The sequence below is a fragment of the Alosa sapidissima genome, chromosome 22 (assembly GCF_018492685.1).
Source record: "Alosa sapidissima isolate fAloSap1 chromosome 22, fAloSap1.pri, whole genome shotgun sequence".
Classification (NCBI taxonomy): domain Eukaryota; kingdom Metazoa; phylum Chordata; class Actinopteri; order Clupeiformes; family Clupeidae; genus Alosa; species Alosa sapidissima.
This window is the reverse complement of record NC_055978.1, coordinates 1813322-1835813: the sequence shown is the minus strand read 5'-3', so window position 1 is coordinate 1835813 and position 22492 is coordinate 1813322. Positions and strand designations below refer to the sequence as shown.

General features: G+C 41.0%; 1 protein-coding gene across 3 annotated transcripts in view; it reads right to left on the bottom strand.

Moving 5' to 3' along the window:
* The window catches only part of iqsec3a (IQ motif and Sec7 domain ArfGEF 3a), a 137350-nt gene that overhangs the window by 94696 nt on the left and 20162 nt on the right, over positions 1 to 22492 (bottom strand). For all 3 annotated transcript variants that reach the window (XM_042077935.1, XM_042077936.1, XM_042077937.1), the window contains exon 3: positions 3430 to 3865. In XM_042077935.1, coding sequence (XP_041933869.1) covers positions 3430 to 3865 — 436 coding nt within the window. The remainder of the gene's footprint in view (positions 1 to 3429; positions 3866 to 22492) is intronic.

Genomic DNA, 22492 nt, shown 5'->3' with positions numbered 1-22492 from the left:
TCGCTAGGCAAAACATTAACAAAAAAGTTCGTTTTGGTGCACTGATTACAGTCAGGATCATTTCTAACTAGCCAGCTAGTATTGCTCAGTGCATGTCTATAACATGCTTTACTTGCTACCTGGATAATTTCAGCGAATATGGTATATCAGGCATCTTAAGGTGAGATGAATGATTGCTCATTAAACATCACTGTGTTCGGTGGGTTGCTAACTAACAATATCACCGTGACGGTAAATCCCTTTCAATGCAGTATCCCTTAACGTTTTTCTGAAGAAACAATTTAAGGTATTCTGTGCAACAGCCTTAAATAAACCCCTTATCTAAGGAGAAATCAAGCCTTAAGGGTCATATACTTCAGGGGAAAAACTTCAGGTGTTTTGTGTTTACCCTCACTATGCCTCGCAGTGGCACCACGCGTGCGTATGAAAAAAGTCCCGCGGCGCAGCGTTCCAAACGTTGTGTAATCAAATACACCGGTATGGCGGTATATTAAAAATTCATATCATAACAAAAATATACACCGGTATACGGTGTGAACCGGTATACCGCCCAGCACTATAGACCATTATGCAATTTTCCATTTTTGTCTAGAATTCGTGAAAGAGCTGTGGCGGTGGTAGCGTAATGGCTAGTATGCAGTAACCAGAAAAGTCGTGGGTTCAATTCCCAGCTTCCACCGTTGTGTCCTTAGACAGTTCAGCAGACAGTACAGCCTTCAACACCATTGACCACTCCATACTTCTTAGCTGATTAGTGAACCATGTTGGGATCCAGGGGGCCAGTACTCTCATGGTTTCACTCATATAACAAACAGACATACAACAACATAAAGCACTCTCTGAATAAGTTTAGCGTTCCGCAGGGATCAGTACTTGACCCTATGTTTTTTCCCATTTACATGCTTCCCCTGGGTTACATAATTAGCACATTTTCACTGCTATGCTGACGACACTCAGCTGTATGTCCCTGTGCACCCATATGACCGATCCCAACTCATACATTTAGAGGCAAGTCTAGCAGCAATTAAGAAATGGATGTCTTTAAATTGTTTTATTGTTAAATGCCAACAAAATAGAGCTTATAGTTTTGAGACCAGTCAAGTCATCTGGTGATTTTAGTGACAATAGATACACCATTACTGAAAGAGTAACCGTCAAAAAACTTGGGGTTCCATTTAACACTGCAAACGCACATCAAGGCTATCACCAAGACAGCCTGTTCTCTGTTGTGAAACAATAATTCTTCAACTTGTCCAAAATGCTGCTGCTAAAATTTTAACAGACAAAGAAAATCAACCAAGTCAATTAAGTCTTTCAATTTCATCAAAATGTAGCAACCAGAGAGTAGTGGAAGACATTTTAAAGACAGGAGTAGGCCAGTGATTAGTCAGAAGTAATGAATGAAAGAGCCAGACAGAGCATTAGTCAGGTAGAACACTACACTAACGCCTCCATGGCCCATTTGCCAAATCAAGATCAGGAATTTTAATCTTTCCAGGGAGACATCTGGCCAAATCATAAGATATTTATATCTTATGATTTGGCCAGATGTCTCCCTGGCCAAATAAATCAGCCTCAACAATAGTGCTTGGCTGTACAACCCCACACGCTCATCACTCTGACAACACTGACATCCGTAAGATGTAATAGAGTAGAAACTAAATAAATGCCTTCTTCTCAATTCATCTTCAGCTCATATCTACATACAACAAACAACTGATGATGAATCGAATGCCAAATTCCAAAGCATCTTAGTAGGTCAGTTTTTTCCTGGTAATATGGACAATAATATATACTGTACCCTCAATAAGATGTGCCTTAACAGTAGGCCTACAGCCAAGAAAGTCAGTGTCTGTTAAGCATTGTAAAGGCAGATAATGTAGCTGTCTGTCATTGTCAAATTAATCCCAAAGGTGATTCTTAAGAAAGAATGAAGGTCATTCTATAAGAATGTATTTTGTAATATGTGACCTCTACCTCCCTAGCATAGCTGACAGTGCCGCGTATAGCTGGCAGCGCCCCACCGGCGGAGAACCAGCCCTGCAATTTGGCTGTCGGTGCCCGGTGTAATCTTGTGAGAATTATGAAACATTACCTCGTCAGTAGATATGGCTCTTTGGAGATTGTCTTCACCTGTTGCTATTCCTTCATCTCCAGAACAAATGCACAAATGTGAAGTGATCTGGGAAACCCCATCACATGATGAAATCAAAAATCCTTGATTCCTGCTCTGTTTCAACCCTCTCTGGAGAAATTTCGCCAACTTAAGATTCTGATACCATTCTGGATACCGTTCCCTAGCAAAATCCTGGATAACATCCTTAAAAATCCTGGATGTTCCTAAGATGGTATCAGAATCATAAGTTGGTGAAATTTCACCATGTGATGTTTTTTTCCAGATTTTCCAGTATTCAGGGGGAAAGGGGCTCAAGTCGTGAGAAGTATCTACAATGGCAAAGTATAAATATAAATATTCTGTGACTTTACGAGGAGCCCATTAAAAAAAAATATCCAAATCTGCATTGGATACCTTCAAGGTGCACAGCGAAGTAATGTCCAGTAATAGTAATAACCAGTTGTACAGCCTGGCTGACAGACTATTTCAGTACGTCAATACCCAACACAACTGACACTTTCATCTTCACCCACCCATTGGTTCTATGGAGTGTGAAGGATATCATAGTATTTTATGAGGTTCTAGCTTTGTTTAAAAAGTTGTTGTTGCTCATCCAATTTCCTCCCCTGCCCATGAATAAGGAGCTCTGCCATTTCACACTGTGCTTGCCCAATTATCCCTTACGAAATAAGGCATCTGGTGCATGTCGAACTGCCTTGTGTGGACTACACTACTTCACAACTTTCACTATTGGACCAGTGTTCTTGACTGCTGGATAGACTGTGACAAAGGCTTTGCTATTGCGAGACCAACACCACCAAATTAAGGAAGGATTATATCAGATCATCAAGCTAAAGATTTCTTAGTGCAGCTGTGACATTAGAATGATTAGACCCCTGTCTGAGAATTGTCAAATTGTTGCACATTTAAATTTGTATTGCAAAACAATGATTATTGTCTCAAGTCTGTGTAGACAAAAGAGTGTTAAGAGTTGATGATGATAATGAAGATGATGGGGAAGATGGTAATGGCTACAAGTATCACCCTATTAAAGGTATCAACACTGAAAATAAACCTACAGCTTTACAACCATGTGAAAACTACTGTACTCAAAATCAAGCTGTTGTATTCTTCAGCCAATCCCAACATCTGCACTGGAATTGCAACTCAAACCAGTTCAGTTTAAACAAGACAAAAGGGACATCAACAAGTCTCAAAGGACACACACACACACACACACACACACACACACACAAACACAAATACTCAACTCTAAATTAATCAATTTGAGTTATTTTACAGAGCATCCATACCTGCTTGTTTTTGAGGTCAAGTGAGAGTTCATAGTCAGCCACAGATTGAGCATGGGAGCAGGTGCTGTTCCTTTGCACTCGTATGGGAGATGCTGTGTGGTGCAGACTGGCTCTTCTCCCTGCACCCCAACAGCCTCCTCCCCCCTCCTCTTCATCTTCCTGCTGGTGTGGCTGCTGCTCCTGCTCCTGCTCTTCCACATTCAGCTTTGCCTTATCTTCATCCAACTTTACATCCTCGTCCTTCTCCTCCTCATTCCCCTGCAGCTCCTGCTCGGTCTGCTCCTGTTTGTACTCAAAGCCAACTCCTTCACTTCCCTCTCCTGTTTTTGTAAATATAGCGCTGCCCACTTCCTGCTGTGTCTCCTCAGAGCCTCCTTCATGCACGGCAGCGCTGGCCTCCCTCACAGCACCTTCTGGGTGCGGTGCCTCAACCTCACTGCAGAAAGGAGGAGAAAATGCAGAATGTCAGGGCTGTGTCTTGCCCCTGAAGGTGGAACGGATAGAGGAAGATGGCATCACCCCTCTCTGAACCAGTTTGGACATGGGTGGATGAGGAGGGGAAAAAAAACTGCTTCTCCTCCAGTTGGCCACACGGATTATGAGAAAGTCATCCAAAGCAGAGTTGACAACCTTTAAATATAAATTTCACTCTGACTGCATTAGATTACCAATCTAATAAAGCCTTTTAGAAATCGTAACAAGCCCTTTTACATACAAGTGAAACAATCTGTATATAAATAAAAGCTATCCTACACATGAAAACAAGTACGCTTCCTGGTGCACTATTCACTCAAACATTGCCTGATGCTTATAGCCTACGTGGACTGGTACCTAGCTGTTATCGCAAGGTAACATTATGAGCCTACCTTTCCCCCTTTGAATGGTTCTCCACAACAAATTACCTTCACAATTTATTGTTCAAGACTTGTTACTGTAGATAAGTTACTTAATATAAAGTGCATCTTGTAGACCATGTGAAAATTCTAAAAGGTCAGCTTATATGATGACAACATAAAAACGGATGATAAAATGGACAACTTTGATTTGTTAATCAATACAACTAGATTTCCAATTATTTTTTGTTCCACAATTATACCTCCAAATTGAGCAAGAGCATGTGGGGCGAGATAGGTGTCGGCAGAGATAATATACCAAGCAATTGTTTGAGGGAATGTTCAGTGAACATGGAATAGATAGTTGTGCATGAAGATCAATTCTCAACTAAACAATTTTAGGCACGCAAAGAAGAAAAATCTGTGCCCAAAGTTTCTTTAAGCATGCCCAGAATACTGCCATAAAAGCACAATTGAAAAAGTTTCAAGAGCACTTTACAAATGCTACCAACAGATTACCGGACAACGGATAACTGGACAACGGCACTTTCTGATCACATTGTGTACAATACACAATAAGGTAGTGTTTCAAAAGCATGTGAAAGTACTATGGAAAGTTTATACTGTGAATTGAATAAATGCTCTGATAGAGAAAAAGTGTAACTGCTAGATTTCCTGAGATACAATGAAAGGTCAGGATGATGTGGATGTATGAGGTGCAAATTCATGTACAGCAGGGGTCTCCAACTTAAATCACCAATGGGCCACTTGAGAAGGTGGTCTTCTTATAGGGGGGCAGTGAAATAGGGCACAAGGACAAAGTCTTATCTCAAAACAGTCATTAAACTCCTGATAAATATAGCGTGTTGCACACTGTAATTTAAGATTAACCTTTGTCCAGACTTTTATAGATTTAATGAATATTAGCAACTCTTGCTTTAGGGTATACCTGTCCATATTTTTTTTTACGTTCTGCCATTGAAGCCTAGGCTATTTGAGGCTGATATTTACTTTCTAAACATGCCTTTTCTGGGCAGACTATATTAGCAACCTGCAACAGTAACTTTCAGTCTTTCAGAAACTGTTCCTCCTTAAATTACATTAGTGCTTGCTTTGCCTACCATATTATATACCCAGGAGGCAAAATGGTTTTAACTAGTTTGACTAACTAGATAGCAGTTCTGGCCCATCACACATCTCATGCATTTCAGTCAAAGTCAAAGTCACTTATCCAGTGTCAAAGTTCAAACCAGTTTCACTCAGTGAGTAAAGGAAGTGGCTAGATGGATAGATAGATGGAAAGATGGCTGGATGTATGTGGAGACATAGATGGATGAGTGGATGTATGTAGATTAATAAATTAATAGATGGATGAGTGGATGTATGTAGATTAATAAATTAATAGATGGATGAGTGGATGTATGTAGATTAATAAATTAATAGATGGATGGATGTAGATAGATGTGGGTAGAAGAATGGATGATAGATGGATATATGGATGGATATAGATAGAAGTATGTGAAAAAGTATGCAAATATGCAAGAAAAAGTATGTGAACCCATGTCACACACACGGCCTGTTCTGAACACACACACACACACACACACATGCTCGCTCTCGCATACACACCATCCTCACCAGCCTACCATAGTCATAATTTTTTGTTTCTTTTGAATTTTTATTTTGATTATGGACTGTAAGCCTATTGTTTGATGCAACATCGTATTGACTGAACAAACTTTGCGTTGATCTTTTCTGTTACGTCGCATTGTTACTTGAACTGTGGCGTGTGAACTTACATGCGTTGCTCATGTTATGAACTTAATTGTCATTTGATGTGTGTTGGACATGTTACAAACCACTGAATACTTTTCTTTGTTTGTTTATATTTTTGTTTGCTCGTTTTCCAATACACGGAATTTGTTGACGAGGGATGTTTGGTAAAAGGTAATTTTTCTGACTTGGCAAATATATATTTGTTCTGACTGAATTGAAAATTGTGAAAGTGCTCTTAAGCATTTCTGTCTGTCTTTTTCTTCACTTTTAGCTACTGAAAAATGGCCGACCAAATCAATACCACTACCCAGGGTAATGAGTCCTTGTTCTTGAGGGTCCTACCAAACATATATAGCCCTCTTCAAACCTCTTCCTCTGGTAGACACCCTAGCCCAGGCTACCGACACACTTTCCCCTCTCTCAATACCTCTTTGCACCCCTCAACAACACATCTAAGAGGACCTGTGACCAGCCAGCCTCCTGTTGAGGAAATTGTGTAGGAGGAAGCTCCTATAGAAACCTCTCCTCTTGAGGATCAACATGGGTCATCCTCTGACGTGTCTTTAACGTCCGTCTTTTAGCATGAACTCCACAGAGCTCTCCCAACACCAACAGCTTGAGCAGGGAAATGCAAAACAGTCAACTGAGGTTCGCTTCATGGTGGAACAACTGCATGCTTAAGTCCAATAGGATATCCATGTCAGCCACCAGGCTACAAATGCGTCTCAGGAAGAACTTTCCAAAAAATGGACCACTGTGTTGCACTTTTGGAGAATCTCTCCTCAGCAGTGAACAGCGTACAAACACAGCTGACATCCCACATACAGGAAAATTAAAAGAGTTTAAAAGGTTACATGAACAGATTGATATTCTCAGTAAAAGGCCTGCTGTCACTTATTCCCCTCCAGTCCCTGTAATCCAAAGTTCAGTTGGGTCTACTTCATTTACCGCTTCGAGACCTCCTCACTCTGTGATTCCCCCTCAGCCGATGGTTCCACCTCTTAAGACTGATCACCTTAAGCCACATTTCCCACACAATGACGATCCAGACCCTGATCTTTATTTATCCAAATGTCATGACTTCCTCGCTATTCAGCCTTTGGATGATGCAGACATTCTGACTGCATTCAGGCCTGTCCTTCATGGCACTGCTCGTGATTAGTGGGAGATTACCCGCACCACTGTCATTTCTCGCGACGAGTTCCAGACTTCTTTCCTGTCTGCTTTCTTATCGGAATTTTATGAAGAGGAGCTTGCTGATCGTGTTCGCATAAGAAGACCAGCTGACGCCAGGTTAGACATCAGCATTAGATCATTAGGTCAATAGTGCACCAAGGTTTCAGCACAACTGGATGATGAGTGGTGATTGCCATCATCAATGTCTACAAGTCACAGTCCTTAACACCAGGAGTTGCTAGGTTACGGGGATGCTGGCGAGACACACCGCTCCGTCTGGCATCATGTTTTTGTTTGTTTTTATGTAATGTCCGTAATTTTATGTAATGTCATGTTTATTTTTTTGTATTGGTTTGTCTAGTTAAATGTTTTCCCTATTTATTTACGTTATTTTTGATAGTTTTCGTGTTATTCTTAGTCCTTTTTACTGCTTCTAAGTCTCTGACATCCTTCCATCCATCTGTGAGCGATGCACTTCACTGTCTGGTCGAGGGCATCTCTCGGGACAGCTGGACCTAGGCTACTTTGCGAAAGATCTGCATTGGCCTCCGAGCTGTTGCTGACCTGTGAGCTGCCATGCCAACTGCAGACTAACATTAACGGTGAAGAGCTGCAATCTCACAGAGCAACAAACGGTCGCTGTTAAAAGTCCACCGAATTGCGGATCTACAAGATCGCCCGCTACTTTAGACTGTGCTTCCAGTGATCTCCAGACTGCAGTCTACAAGGCCTAACGTTAACGTTATCTCCAGACTTCCAGTGAATTCACCGGGTTGGTCAGTTGCTAAAGAACTTTGTTGGCATTGCATCGGTTGTGGAGACACAGCTCTGTGCGCAGTTTTCACGGGTCATCATTGCCCTTGGACATTTTCAGCTGGTTTGGAAATTCGACTAATTTTAAGATCCCTTTTCCCCCTTTTTAAATCTATTTTCTTTTTTTTTTTTTTTTACTTTTTATTTGTTTATTTGTTTTGTTGTCTGTCTTGTATGTCTTGGTGCCACGGGTACGCTGGCAACTACGCCGCTCCGTCCGGCATTTTTTGTATTTGTTATTTTTTAAATGTATTTGTCATGTCTTGATGTCATGGGCACACTGGCGACTACGCCGCTCCATCCGGCATCTTTTGTCTTGTTGTTATGTGTCTTGTTTGTGGAGCGCTTTGGGTTGCACTCTGTGTATGTTAAATGCGCTTTAAAAATAAAACTGACTTGACTTGACGCTGAACCCATTAGAGACTTCGCTTTTTTTTAACCGAGCTCTCTGTAAAAGGTGGAGACCAGAAATTATCTTAAAAATGCAAAACCTCACCTCACAAGCCAGCTGCGAGGACGTGCCACGGTGGATGAACTTGTGAGATTTGGCTATCAATTGGAGAAGGACTTGAAACAGCAGATGGAGTATGAAAAGTGGCATGCAGCATCTCATCAATCCAGTGTGTTGGCCAAGGTGTCCAGTAGACCACCTGAAAAGGCTGATGTCACATGTTGGAGATGTAAAGGTCACCATGCTCCTGGTTCTTGTCCGCAGTACCACATAAGTCTGGTAGTCAAAGTGAAAAAAACACTTTTTCTACTTTTTCCACTGCAACAAACCGAAAAAATGGCAAGCCTGTTAAAGTATAACTCCAGCGAAAATTGACCCCAGGGTGTTTTTGCTTGCTCCGGTATACGCTACAGCCCCAAATTGCAGTGGTTGGGAAAGGCCATCATTGACACTGGAGTTACTTTAACTCTTATTCAAGAAGGTGTCTGGAATGACTTCAAAAAGCCCATGAAGAGTTAAAGCCCTGGCTAATCAGACTGCTGTACCTTGCCAATGGTGAGGCAGAAACATCATTAGGCCTGGTGGAGTTGCAAGTGAAACTTCATGAACATGTCTTTTCTTTGCCAGTGGCTGTGTTGACTTCGAAAGCCTTAGCCTATACTGTGGTGCTAAGCTTAGATTTCCTCTCTTTAAGTGGTCTTCAAGTAAATGCTGCAGTCTTTCAGTACAGCTTCAAGTCTGAGTCCAGTGTTTATACTTTCCAACCAAGCGAGGCATGGCTGCTCAGTGATGTTCTGCCTTCAAAGACATCATCTGCCTGCAAAACACCAGCTACATCACACAAAACAGAACTTGGTCTTCTTTCTTCTGTGCCTCCACCTTTTGTGTCTTGTCCTCTAAAGTTGATGCCTGAGGATTATATACAGCTGGCAGTACAGAACTGTCACCTGCAAGAGGAAGACAAACTCTTGTTACAACATCTGCTGGATGATTTTCTGGAACTTTGCACCGGGTAAACCAATGTTTTACAACATTACATTTACACCACCTCTGAAATAGCAATTAATCAAAAAGCTTATCGGATGTCTGCGCTGAAACAATCGATTGTGGAGCAGCGACTGAATGACATGTTGGCTGATAGCATTCCTCTGGGTGGTTGTCGCCAGTAGTCTTTGCGGCAAAGATGGGGGACACCACTTCTGCGTGGACTACAGAAGGTTGAACACAATAACTGAAACTGATACTTGCCCCTGCCCAATATCTCTGAGCTTTTGGAATCTGAAGCCGCCATCTGAAGCCGGCTGAAGCCACCATCTTTTCCACTCTGGACCTTAACAGTGGATACTGGCCGGTATCCATGGATGAATACAGCAAAGCCAAAACAGCATTTATAACACCTGCTGGCCTTTTTCAGTTCACGGTCATGCCCTTTGAGTTAAAAAATGCCCCTGCATCATTCCCAATGCTTGATGGGGCGTGTCGTAGGAGAACTTAGAGGCAGATATTGTATGGTATATCTCGATGATATAATAATTACTCCCATACGGTACAGAAACATCTGTCTGACCTCCAGGCTGCTCCATCCCTCCATACAGCAGGACTGACCTTTAACCTCAAAATATGTAAATTCTGTCTGCATCAGATCAAATATCTGGGACACATCATCTCCTCCCAAATATCTGGGGCCTCATCATCTCCTTTCTGACCCTGAGAAAATTGAATCCGTACAGGATTATCCAGTTCCCACTATACCTTAAAGAAATCCAGCGCTTCTTAGGACTCGCAGGCTGGTACCATCACTTTGTTCCTGGTTTCTCCCAGATTGCAGAATCAGTCAATTCTTTGAGGCGCAAAGGACGCAGATGGTCACTTCGCTTGCAAAAGTTCAAATTCATTGTGGAATACCGCGAGGGTAAACTGAATGCTGCCTCTGATGCACTGTCCAGGATTTCCAGTGGTACTGACTGTGTCTTGTCCTATGGTGTACATGGCTGAGATTGAAAAGATATACAAAGCTTTAACCCCTTTCGGTTCATCCACACAGGATCTCCTTGCATGCTTATCATGATAATCCCATGGCCAGCCACCAGGGGATCTTCAAAACCTAAAAGCGTCATCAAGAAGTTGCCTTCTGGCCTAGGATGTGGAGTGACATCAGAAATTTCACCATCTGTCAAACTTAGAGTAACACATGGAAGCCTGCCAGTTTGATGCAGTAGACCTCAGTGAGTCCAAATCAGGTGCTTGACATTGATCTGATGGGTCCCTTGCCATGTAGCTCAAACAGAAACATCTGTTAGTCTTCGTTGACTACTACGAAATGTTTCCAGTCCGTCTTGCCACTGCCCCGGTGATTGCAAAAATCTTTTACACTGAAATAATCACTTGTTGGGGAGTCCCGGACTATGTCTTATCAGATGAAGGTTCTCAGCTTGTTTCATCTGTCTTCAAGAAACTCTGTGAGAAATGGGCTGTCCAACCTCAAACGACTACTGCCTATCACCCACAAACGAATATGACAGAGTCAACAGGAATCTCAAAAACATGATCTCTTCTATGTTGCTGACAATCACAGTCATGGGGACAAATACCTCCCAGAGATTTGTTTTACTTTGAATTTGGCAGTCCATGAGACAACTGGTCTTTCACCAGCTGAATTGCAGATGGGTCAGAAGTTAAAAAGTCCTTTGGAAGTCCTTCAATGGAATGACCTCACCCCTGACAAGTCCATATGATATGGCTCAACTGGTTGAAAGCTTGAAAGCAAAGACCCATGAGAATAGCATCCCTGCTAGAAAGCATCAATTGCTGAACTACAACAAACATCACAGAGATGTTGCTTATAAGTGTAAGGACTGTGTTTGGGTTCACAATCACCCTCAGTCCAATGCATCTAAACACTTTGTGGCCAGCCAAAATGGAAGGGTCGGTATTGTGTTTTCCAGCAATTTGGTCATGTGAATTGCCTTGTAGTCTGTGAGGATAATGTGTTACCCAACAGTAGAGGAATGTGATACTTGAGCCCTGAATGAATGGAGACAGCTACCTGTTCCTGAACGGTGAACGCTGCATGTGGTTGAGAATTAACTGAAACTAGGACGTTGATCGAACATGGATTGTACAGGTACATGTTGGAGACCCCTGATGTAGATAGATGGAGAGATTAATGGATGGATGGATTGATGACTATGGAAGGTGGCTTGTATCAATATTGCTAGTTGAATGGAGAGGTATATAGAAAGGGGTCTAGTGCTTGTACAGGCAGTCAACTAAGAGTAGTATGGATTTTGCAGGAAGCAACTGAAGAAAACAGAGGTAAGTGACTGAATGTTTGTGCAAATACACACTGTATACAGTTTCTTTCAGTGATGTGCGATCAGGGTAGGCAGTGCCTACCATGTGATTTATGCTAATCCATACCAGGAACTGAGTGGTGTTTAGTGGGTTTTGAAACAAAATTATTTGATTAATGGATGTGTGGAAAGCATTTCCATTGTTATCTCCTTTTTTACAGAGGTGGTGTTTAGAGGCTTTTGCATCTGAACTCTTCAAGTATTGTGTGTTAAATATGTGACACTATTTGTTTTAAAACTACTTAAACTTTTCTGTTAAACATAAAGCCACCGCCTCATTCAACACTTTTTCAACAAACATTTTAATTTTCAATCACAGGAAAGGTTCTGCTTTTCCATTCATTGACTTAACGTTGAGTGAATTGTGGACTTTGCGCATGCGTAGTGAGACACTTGTGCTGAACTCAACGAGGGGCGAAAGGCACTGCTTATGGAAGGAGCTTGTTTAGGTATGAGCAGGCTACAACAGTGCGGCTTTGTTGAAGCAGTGCCCTCAAGCATATCATCACTGGACTGATCAACAGTCCACTTCCAGATGTACAGTATGTATTCTCAAACCAAGTATGTTTTAAAATGTGACGTGATATGTTTTAAACCAATTACATTGCTTACAAGGTGCTTTGATAACTAGCAAAATTGGCTATTTTCCAAAATATAAGCTCATGTTGTTGAGGTGGTCTGTCATCAGTTGTATAGCAAGCACAAGGTATAACTTGTGATTCATGTTGGAAACTTATTCACTGTAGAGAATAACTTGTTTCTTTCAAAGCCTAGTTAAATTGATAATCTTTCCATGCATCCATATCATCATTAATGTGGGTTAGTCTTATTGTTACATAGTACATTTTAACAGGGAACAAATTGTTGGTCAGACTATAATTAGGAGAATAGCGATAATAAACAACAATGTCAATTTAATCAATAGCCTAATGAAATAAACAATGGAAATGAGGGAAAATAGCAATAATAAACAAGAATGTCAAATTAATCAACAGCCTAATGAAAATAAAACAATACTTTACAAACCATAACGCATAAGAAGCGCTTAATGAACTAAGTGCATGTTGAACAGATATGCCTTTAGACCCCTCTTGAAAGACCCAAAACTATCACAGGAACGGAGAGCACTGGGCAACTTATTCCACCAACATGGGACCACTGAGGAAAAGAGTCTTGAATTTGACCTAGCGTTTATGACTGGTTGACACAACAGACGTTCATCAGAACACCGCAGTGGGCGGTTGGGAATGTGCATCTTGATCATTGAATTAAAATAACAACTAGACTGCATTTCCGGCGGGAACTGCAAAAGTGTGCTTGCCCTGGTCCGGTCACCAACGTGAGCAGACAGTGGCATACGCTATGCTGAACCTGGCTTGATCCAGACATTGTAACAGTGCCTTTCAGTGTTGGAGCAGTGGCAATATCTCAAAAGCTCTAGGAGAGGGCTATTCAACTATTAGCTTGCGGGTTGAATGCGGTTCGTTGGATTTTACCTGTGGCCTGCCTTCGAATTTAGCTTCTATGACTGAGATCAAATCAATAAAATAAAATGACAGCAGTGATTGGCTGCAAAAATAAATAATGTCACGCGTCTTGCGCCTCTCAGACTGGGCTATCAGGTAACCTACAGAGGAATTGAAATTATGAAATATGACCAAGGCATTAAAAAGCTGCTTGTTTGTCAGGATACTTTTTCACTGATTTATTTAAAAAAATATGAGCTATGAGTGTGAATGTTATATATTCCCTCCCACAAATTATGTTTTACTGGTTTATTTGACAAATAATCTATATGGATTTGCTCTATAAAGACCTTATGCCTGTTCGGGATTGTTTTGTGAGCCTGGGGTTGTTTTGAGAGCCTATTGATGTAGCCTATCTCAGATGTATCTCAGAATAAAGGAATACTTCATATTACTCTAAACCACCGTCTGTAAATCAACTGTATACTACTGTCTACATTGCACTATATTTCTTGACCCGTCTCTGTATATTTCATCACCTTTCTATACTTTGTCTCACATTGCAACACAGCTCAGATCTTTGGTTGCTATGAAGACCAATCGTTCTAAATGGATGGTTGCTATGGCCAAAGGCCAGTTCTATCTCTGCCGTTGTCAAGCGAGCTATTGTAGAATTCTGATTAATCTTATCTTATTTGAAACATCTCTATTTTACTTAGCCCACTTCCATACAGTGGGTCCCATTAAGAAGTGGCCACTTCATTCGTGCTTACCGTGATTCACACAGCAGCATTATTAAATTAATCTGTCACCATATGCCTATGCCTACGTTTGCAAAGAAAACATTTTAATTTGATTCACATGAAACGTTACATTTAATGTACATGTTGACAATGAGTAGGCTAGTTCTGGTTGTTGGTGGTGTTATTGCATCCTTTAGTTATGCCTACAATGCAAGTTCCCTCGCGATTGGAAGCTCCTGTAGACAATAGTAGACGCATTTCAAAACATCGCGTTAGGAATCCTCGCTACTTCTTTTAAGCTGTCACAGACTTAGGTGCTACTTTTAGGGCTAAAGTGCTTCGTGAATTACGGTTAAAAAATATAGCAGTCCTAAAGTTACAAGTGACGAAGTTACGAGTGCAAGCATCTCATATCAAATGACCATGACATTACGCTAAACAACATAAATCCCAATTAGCAACATACATCTGCTCCCTATAGCTAGCCACACAAGAAATTAATGATACTAAATCTCTGCTTAGCATGCTTCTCCGCTTAGCATTCTAATAACAGAAGGGGCACATTTATGTTGACCACTACAACATGACTCATTATCTGTAACGTTAAATGTATAAAACACTTACTTTCATACACCATCCAGCACATACACATGGAAACCGATATTTTAGGTTCTTGGCCACAAACTCAAAACGTCTCTCTCTGAAGCCCTGTTCTAGAATCTTTGCTCTGAAGGCTGCGTTGCTAGGCAACATCAAATAAACGAAATGAGCGTCTTTCAGTATTAAATGTGTACATGTGATTCCGAATGGATGTGTGTGGTTTGCAATTAGAATAAACAAGAAATAACATTTCCAATAATTTCCCATTATAAATTAGATAATATTTGCACCTTCCTTACTTGTGAAGCTCACATAATTCTAATGATGTCACCGTATGTATGTGAAATGTAATACAACGTTGCCACCTAGCGTTCAGATTAGGGGTGTAAAGATTAACCGATACGTATCGGTATCCGTTTTTAACGTGTAAGATACGGCTACATCGATACGTGAAGCCCCGTATTGGAAAAAAATTGAAATGAACCGGTCGTTATATCGATTTACTTGTTATGAATCGGTGCACAACCTTTTCTGCTCGCTCAGACTCATTTACGTTCCAAGCAGCGCGTTCATCCCACTTCCGGTTTTGAAACTATACGTGGCATGGAATTGTGGGTAATGCAGTTCGTTTTTGGTTACATTTATTGCCCAAAGTTGTCAAATGACCTCATTACCCATACATCTATTGCAACTTGACCATGTGACAACTTGCACTCGGTCGGCTTTTGTTTTTCGAAATCCAGCGCGAAATTAAGCACTTATAGCATTCCTAAACAGCAACGATAGTCTGTAGAGTAGCCTTACCTTTGATGAAGGGATTTCCTTAATGTTAAATAATAATTTGGCCCTTGCTGCTAAAACGATGCATAAATTATTAGCCAATGATTTTGTTCATATTCACTCAGACTTGTGGCATTTTAGGTTTCTGCATTAGGTCTACTGTTGGAACAAAATAAGCCCAGAGAGTTCATGGATTTGTAGGCCTATTTTATTCTTGTAGGGTAGGCTAGGCCTATATGAGAAAAGGCCAAGGGTGTCAGCACTGTTTTATTTTATTTCGGTATTGTCTTACCTCAACAAGGCTACAGCTCCATGAAAACAATCAGATATAACTCTATAAAATCTGTAAAGTCTATAAAAATGTATTTTTATGTTGTATTTGGCTGCTGTGCTTGACTGAAATGTAGACTATTCTTTTTTCATTTCAATACAGTATATGAAACAAACCACAGTTTAGATAATCATATTCACACATTTTGTTGCCTAATTGACAACCATGACCATGATAATTGATAATATAAAATGAATGTGCACCTTGAGCAAATTATAAAAAATCTTTCAGAATGCTTTCCATTCTTGAACTGCATCGAATTGCATCGAATCGCATCGCATCGAATCGTACTGAATCGTTTTTTATAAACATGTATCTTTTCTTGTATCGAATCGTGCCCATGTATCTAGATGCGAATCGTATCGTCTTTTACATGAGAGATTCACACCCCTAGTTCAGATGTATTTAACATTAACGTAACATTTCCTGCTTATGTCGTCAACTCCATGCTTTGAGGAAAACAATCTTTTTATTATAGTTTCCTCTTCAGTGAGCGATTACCAGGTCGTTTTTGTAACAGAGATGGCTGTTTATTGTCCCTAGGTTTACAGAAACACCTATTCATATTAATATGTATGTCAATGTGAAAATAGCTGTACTACGTCAGCAATAAATAGCTAATGTTCTCCTTGCCATTTCAGTTCGTAAGTCCATACTATCCCATGGCTGAGCAAGGATTTCATGATTGGGCAGGGCTGCCCAGAGACATTGTGGCTGGTCAGAGACATTGTGCATACTTGGAAGGCATTGTGATAGAGGTGCAACTGCAAAGGTGAAAGGTGGCAGTTACCAAATACGGGTGGGTGGTTTGCCAAATGCTGGAAACTTTTGGAATATTTCTTTTTTTTTAGCTTATGCACTCTCACATTGGAGTCCCGAGTTCATATACAAAATTTGGTATCGATATGTGACAGTGTTCCTGAGATATGGACGACTTCCTGTTTCGGAGCTTCGCCGCCGATTTCGTTTGGCTGTGACGAGCAAACGCTTCTGAAAATCAAAAATCCTTCCTGTAACTTTTGTGAGGCTTGGTCCAAGGATCATGTACGTCAAGTTTCGTGAAGTTCGGACCAAATTTGTGACCTGTGAAACTTTAGTTTTGCTTTCTATTCAATCCAATATGGCGGAAGAAGTTTCACGAAGTTTAGCGTTTGCAGCCATCTTGAATTTAGTCACAATAAGTCGAGCGACGAGTAAGAATGAACAGGTATGATAAGGGATCAGATTCCATAAATAATTCAGTGGAAATGCATGGATTCCAGTTGCTGCTACTGGAAGAAACTGGAATCCATGCATGACTTATCGTGACTAAATTGAAGATGGATGCAAACGCTAAACTTCGTGAAGATACTGTCTGTATAAATCGTCTTGTAAGTAAACTACCAGTGCTTTTTCAAAGTTCTCAATGTCTCGTTTTAAATGTCAGGGCCCTCAGAAGTCTACCAATGAAGTGTGGAGATACATTGAGCCTCGTAAATGGTGTAAAACAGTGATTTATTTGCATGGCTAGCCCGATGCCGAAGCACCACCATTGAAAAAGCTGTTGGTAGCATCGGTTAACTAGCGCCAGATTTTGGAGTGCAGGGGACAAGCCGAGATGGGCTATGAGACATACGTTCACACTCGGTATCATGTTTCAATACACTCAATATCACACCGGAATTCTCCTTTAAGAAGAACAATAAGTGTGCTGCTTTCAGCAAGCACACTTAATGAGCAGATCCAGTTAGTGTCCTATAGGCCAAAGTGAGAGATTTAAATTTAGTTCTGGCTACTATAGGGAGAGTAAATAGGGGAGGAATTACATGTGTCCTCTTTGGCTGATTGAAGACCAGGCTTGCTGCAGCATTCTGAATCAGCTGTAACAATCTTACTACACAAGCAGGTAAGCTAGCTAATAGTGAATTACAATAGTCCAGCTTGGAGATGACCATGGCCTGAAAAAGAAGTTGTGTGGAATCTTGTGTCGGATAAGGTCTGATCTTCCTAATGTTGTAAAGGATAAATCGGCATGATTTTGCAATTGAAACTACATGCTCAGAGAAGAGGCCCGCCATGGTATCAGAATCAGGACAGATGCAAAATGTAGTTGCTGTTGCCTTTTAAATAATCCTGCCGACGTATCCTCCCTGCTGGCTGCCGCTCACATTGCAATTGAACAATAAGTAAAACTAGTCAGAGGTTATTATGGCCCGTTCAGTTTCACTTCACATATTACATATTGTATTGATATAGCCTATTTAAAACATTAACTTTCTTCCCAGTGTTTCCTCTTCATTTTGTAGCAGTGGCCACTGCTTCAGAATTAGGGCAGACGCACAATATTGTCCGGATGCAGGCTAAATGCCCTCCACTGGCTGCAGATAATTGCAGTTTAACAATAAACAGCAATGCTAATCCGAGGTCTAGTTTTATTCCATAAATATATTGTTTTTTTAGACGTTAGTGGCATGTGCTATAAAGTGCTCCCATGTGCTACGCATGTTTGTCAACATCGCAAAAACTGCGGTTACAATTTTCGCACAACTTGGTAAGGTGTAGCACAGGCTAAGGAAAACCCATTAATTTCTGGAGCTGATCGTATTCAAAGTATTTCCCATATTGTAGCCTATTAGCTCACAACAACAGCGAAAATGAAACCTGGAGAATGAATGTCTCTCCGCGGAAAATCCGCTGTCACATTAGATGCAAACTCAATCGCGCTTCGATGCAGGAAAAAAGCAACACTGTTAGTAACGAAGACAAATGGGATTAAAGCAATTTTTCAAACGTGGGGACGGCACAAAACTTGGCCAAAAACATTTTGTATGCACTTGTGGTGATAGCCTAGTAATGTAAATCGCTGACTGACCAAAGAAAGTAAAGGAGATTTACACCAAATAAAGGCTGTAATTGTGGGTTGTGTTTCTACAACATGTTACAAAACTTAATTTCTGTCAGAAACCGAGTAGGCTAAATGTTTTCCCCATTGTCAACGTGAACTATGTTCAAGCAGTGACATGTGGTTTAATGCATGGGTTAATGTGACGTGAGTCAGACAGAAGATAGGCCTGTCTTAGTTCCTGAATCCTTTCCCCCCCCCGACCCCCGTGTTCAAATTAAGCTATGTCTAAGCCATAGTAAAAAAGCATGTGTAAATAGAGGTTAAGAAATATATTATATTCTAATGAAATACCATTTTTTTTCATATTGTAGCCTCATATGTAACCTTCTGATATTTAGTGTGACTTTTTTTGGGTGGGGGGGGGCAGATGGCCTGCCCCCACTACAAAAAAAAATCTAGAGGAAACACCGGACAGGTAAAGTTGAGTGTTGTCCGCATAACAGTAATAGTCAAATCCACGGGAGTTAATAGTCTCACCTAAGGAAGTGGTGTAAATAGAGAAAAACAGGGGCCCTAATACTGATCCCTGAGACACACCTGTGGTGAGGTCATGAGACTTTGATACCTGTCCCTGCCAAGATACGTTGAAAGAACGCCCTTTAAGGTAAGATTCAAACCAGTAGAGTGTTCCCAGTAATTCCCAGTTCAGAGTGTAGAAAGGAGAATGTCATGGTTAACAGTATCAAAGGCTGCAGATAAATCGAGTAGAATTCATACTGATGACTGAGCAGAGGATTTAGCTACTCTCAATGCTTCAATCACACACAGAAGAGCAGTTTCAGTAGAATGGCCACTCTTGAAACCAGACTGCATAGGGTCTAGGAGGTTATTCTGATAAAGAAAGTCACATACTTGCTTGAAGTCCACTTTCTCCAAAACCTTTGACAAGAAAGGAAGAAGGGAGACAGGTCTGCAGTTCTTCACATCAGTTGGATTAAGTGTACTTTTCTTTAGCAAAGGTGTAACCCTTGCCTGTTAAAAAGAAGAAGGAACTATTCCAGAACTGAGTGAAGCATTAAACATATGTGTGACTTGTAGTACAACTTGCAACTTGTTGTTGTACGACTTCGCTGAAGCAATTGAGAGACTGCTTCCTCATCAAGAGTAGAGAAAGAGTCCAACAATGCAGTCATCATCAAACTGAGCACTTATTTTAGCAACTTTTCAGTGAAAAATGTTGCAAAGTCATCTGCTGACAGTGAAGTAGCTGATGGTGGTGGTGGTGGAGAATTGAGAAGAGACTTGAAAGTGGAAAAAAGTTTTCTACTATCAGTGGCGCTCTCAATCTTGCTCTGATAGAATGCCTTTTTTGCAAGTGTAACAGTGGATGAAAAAGATGACAGTAAAATACTGGTAGTATTTTATAATTTCCATCTCTGGATTTACGCCATTTCCTCTCAGCAGCTCTAAGTTCCTTTCGTACTGAGACTACACTGTTTGTCATCCATGGATGACAAGGTTTAGAACAAGTGGGTCTTGAGGAAAGAGCACATGCTGCATTCAGACAAGATGCCAATGTAGAGCAGAGTCTCTGTAGCGTCATTAACCCTTTAGCCGCCAAGGTTTAAAAAAAATAAATTGGATTTTTACATCAAATTTTCAAAAGGCCATGGCTTGCAAGTGGTCAGAGATAAAGTCCTACTGTAAATGTGAAAATCATTGAGTATGAACAAAAGTTTATGATGGGGGTAAATTTACTCATCTAATTTGCATATTATGATGTCACTGAATGGCAACCACCGTGAATTATGCCAGTTCAGTAAATACTAGATGTTGAACATATTTGAGCAGTTTTACTTTCTTTTTTTGTCATTTCACCCACATAACAAATGAACAGGAAAACAGTCACATGTAAACCAACAATAGTAAACTATTACTATAATTACAAACCCTATACTACTATACAATAAAGTAGCCTGGTCAAATCAGTTCCTATCGCGGGTGACTTTGTAGTTCTTCAGAGCCCTATTTTTACAACCCCTGCTGTCTATACCACATCCATTACGGACACTATCATCACTATAGCCACTGGCACCTCCAGCTATGTTGGGCAGAGGGCCGAAAAATCAGTCAATAGACGATCGATCATATTCTCCAAAAGGCAGATATTCTCCTTCAGAATCAGAATAGGTGAATAACAGACCCAAGACTTCATCAGACATGAATTTTTTTTTCAACATTTGGTGTATTTCTGCTTCAATTTGTGCAAAACTATGGCCCGCATCGCTTCTGCGTTATGGAGGAAATGCACGTCTTCTTCGTGTGTTTCTCACGTATTTCTCGCGTGCTTCCTGAAAACTTTGAAAAAAAGGTGGAGCTTGAATCGAAGCTCTGGGTGTCTGCCAACTAGTGGTCAAGAGTACAAATGAGATTTTACACTGTACTCGGGTCTATCGTCTGTTTTATTCAGTAATGACGCTTGTCGCAATATTGCGACTTGGGCGGTTAGAGGATTAACTTCAAGGGCCTCAGCGCTGCCTTTGACACCATAGACCATGGCATATTACTTTATAGGCTTGAACATTCCATAGGCATCAAAGACTCAGCACTCGCTTGGATTAAATCATACCTTTCTAATCGTCAACAATTTGTACAGGTCCATAATGAACCATCTACCCAGCCTAAAATATGGAGTGCCTCAAGGCTCAGCACTGGGGTCCCTGTTATTATGACCGCCGCGCAGCGAAGCGGCGGTCATATAGGTTTAGTCAGATTTGTTTTTTTTTTTTTTTTTCTTTTTCTTTTTTTTTTTTTTCTTTTTCGCATGCCCAAATTTCCGTCAATGATTCCCGGGACACTGAAAGACCGGGGTACACGAAACTTGGTGGACATGTAACCCCACATGGATAGCATGGAACCATCGTTTTTCGTTTTGATCTGTAGCCCCCCCGCTGAATTGGACCCCCCGAAAGGAGGGTAGGGCAGACACAGTTTTCTATGAATATCTCGAAAACCGTAGGGTTTAGGAGGACCATTTTTTTTTGTATGTTGATCTCAAGGGGCCATGTCAACCCATTCCATAACCACTCATTTCATGTATAGCGCCACCTAGTTAAACACAAAAAAGTAAAAATGAGGTGGTGTAATTGAAGGTATCTGTGACCTAACATAGTCAAAACTGCACGAAATTGGAAGTGTAGGATCATTATGACACCCTCTGTATGCACGGCAAGTTTTGTGGAATTCCGTTCATGGGGGGCCACACAATAAATTAATTTATGTTACTATACACCAACTGGCCTGTAGGTGGCCGGAGACAGTTTTCTGTGAATATCTCGAGAACCGTAGGGCCTAGGAGGTCCACCTTTTTTTTGTATGTTGGTCTTAAGGGGGCATGTCAACCAATCCCATTACCACTTATTTCATGTATAGCGCCACCTAGTTAAAAATTAAAAAGCAAAAAATTAGGTGTTTTCATCTCAATATCTCTGGCTGACAAGGTCAAAACTGCACGAAATTAAAAGTGTAGGATCATTATGACACCCTCTGAATGCATGCCAAGTTTTGTGTACTTTCGTTCATGGGGGGCCTTACAATAAAATAATTTATGTGTACATTTAGTGACGTACACCAACACCAACAAGGATTCCCGGGACACTGAAAGACCGGGGTACACAAAACTTGGTGGGCATGTAACCCCACATGGATAGCATGGAACCATCGTTTTTCGTTTTGATCTGCAGCCCCCCCGCTGGACTGGACCCCCCGAAAGGAGGGTAGGGCAGACACAGTTCTCTGTGAATCTTTTATGGTATGTTGGTCTCAAGGGCCCACATCAACCTGGCTCATAATCACTCATTTGTGATTTGCCCCAACCCCCCCCCCCCCCCCCCGCCCCGGTCAAAAATGAAAATGCA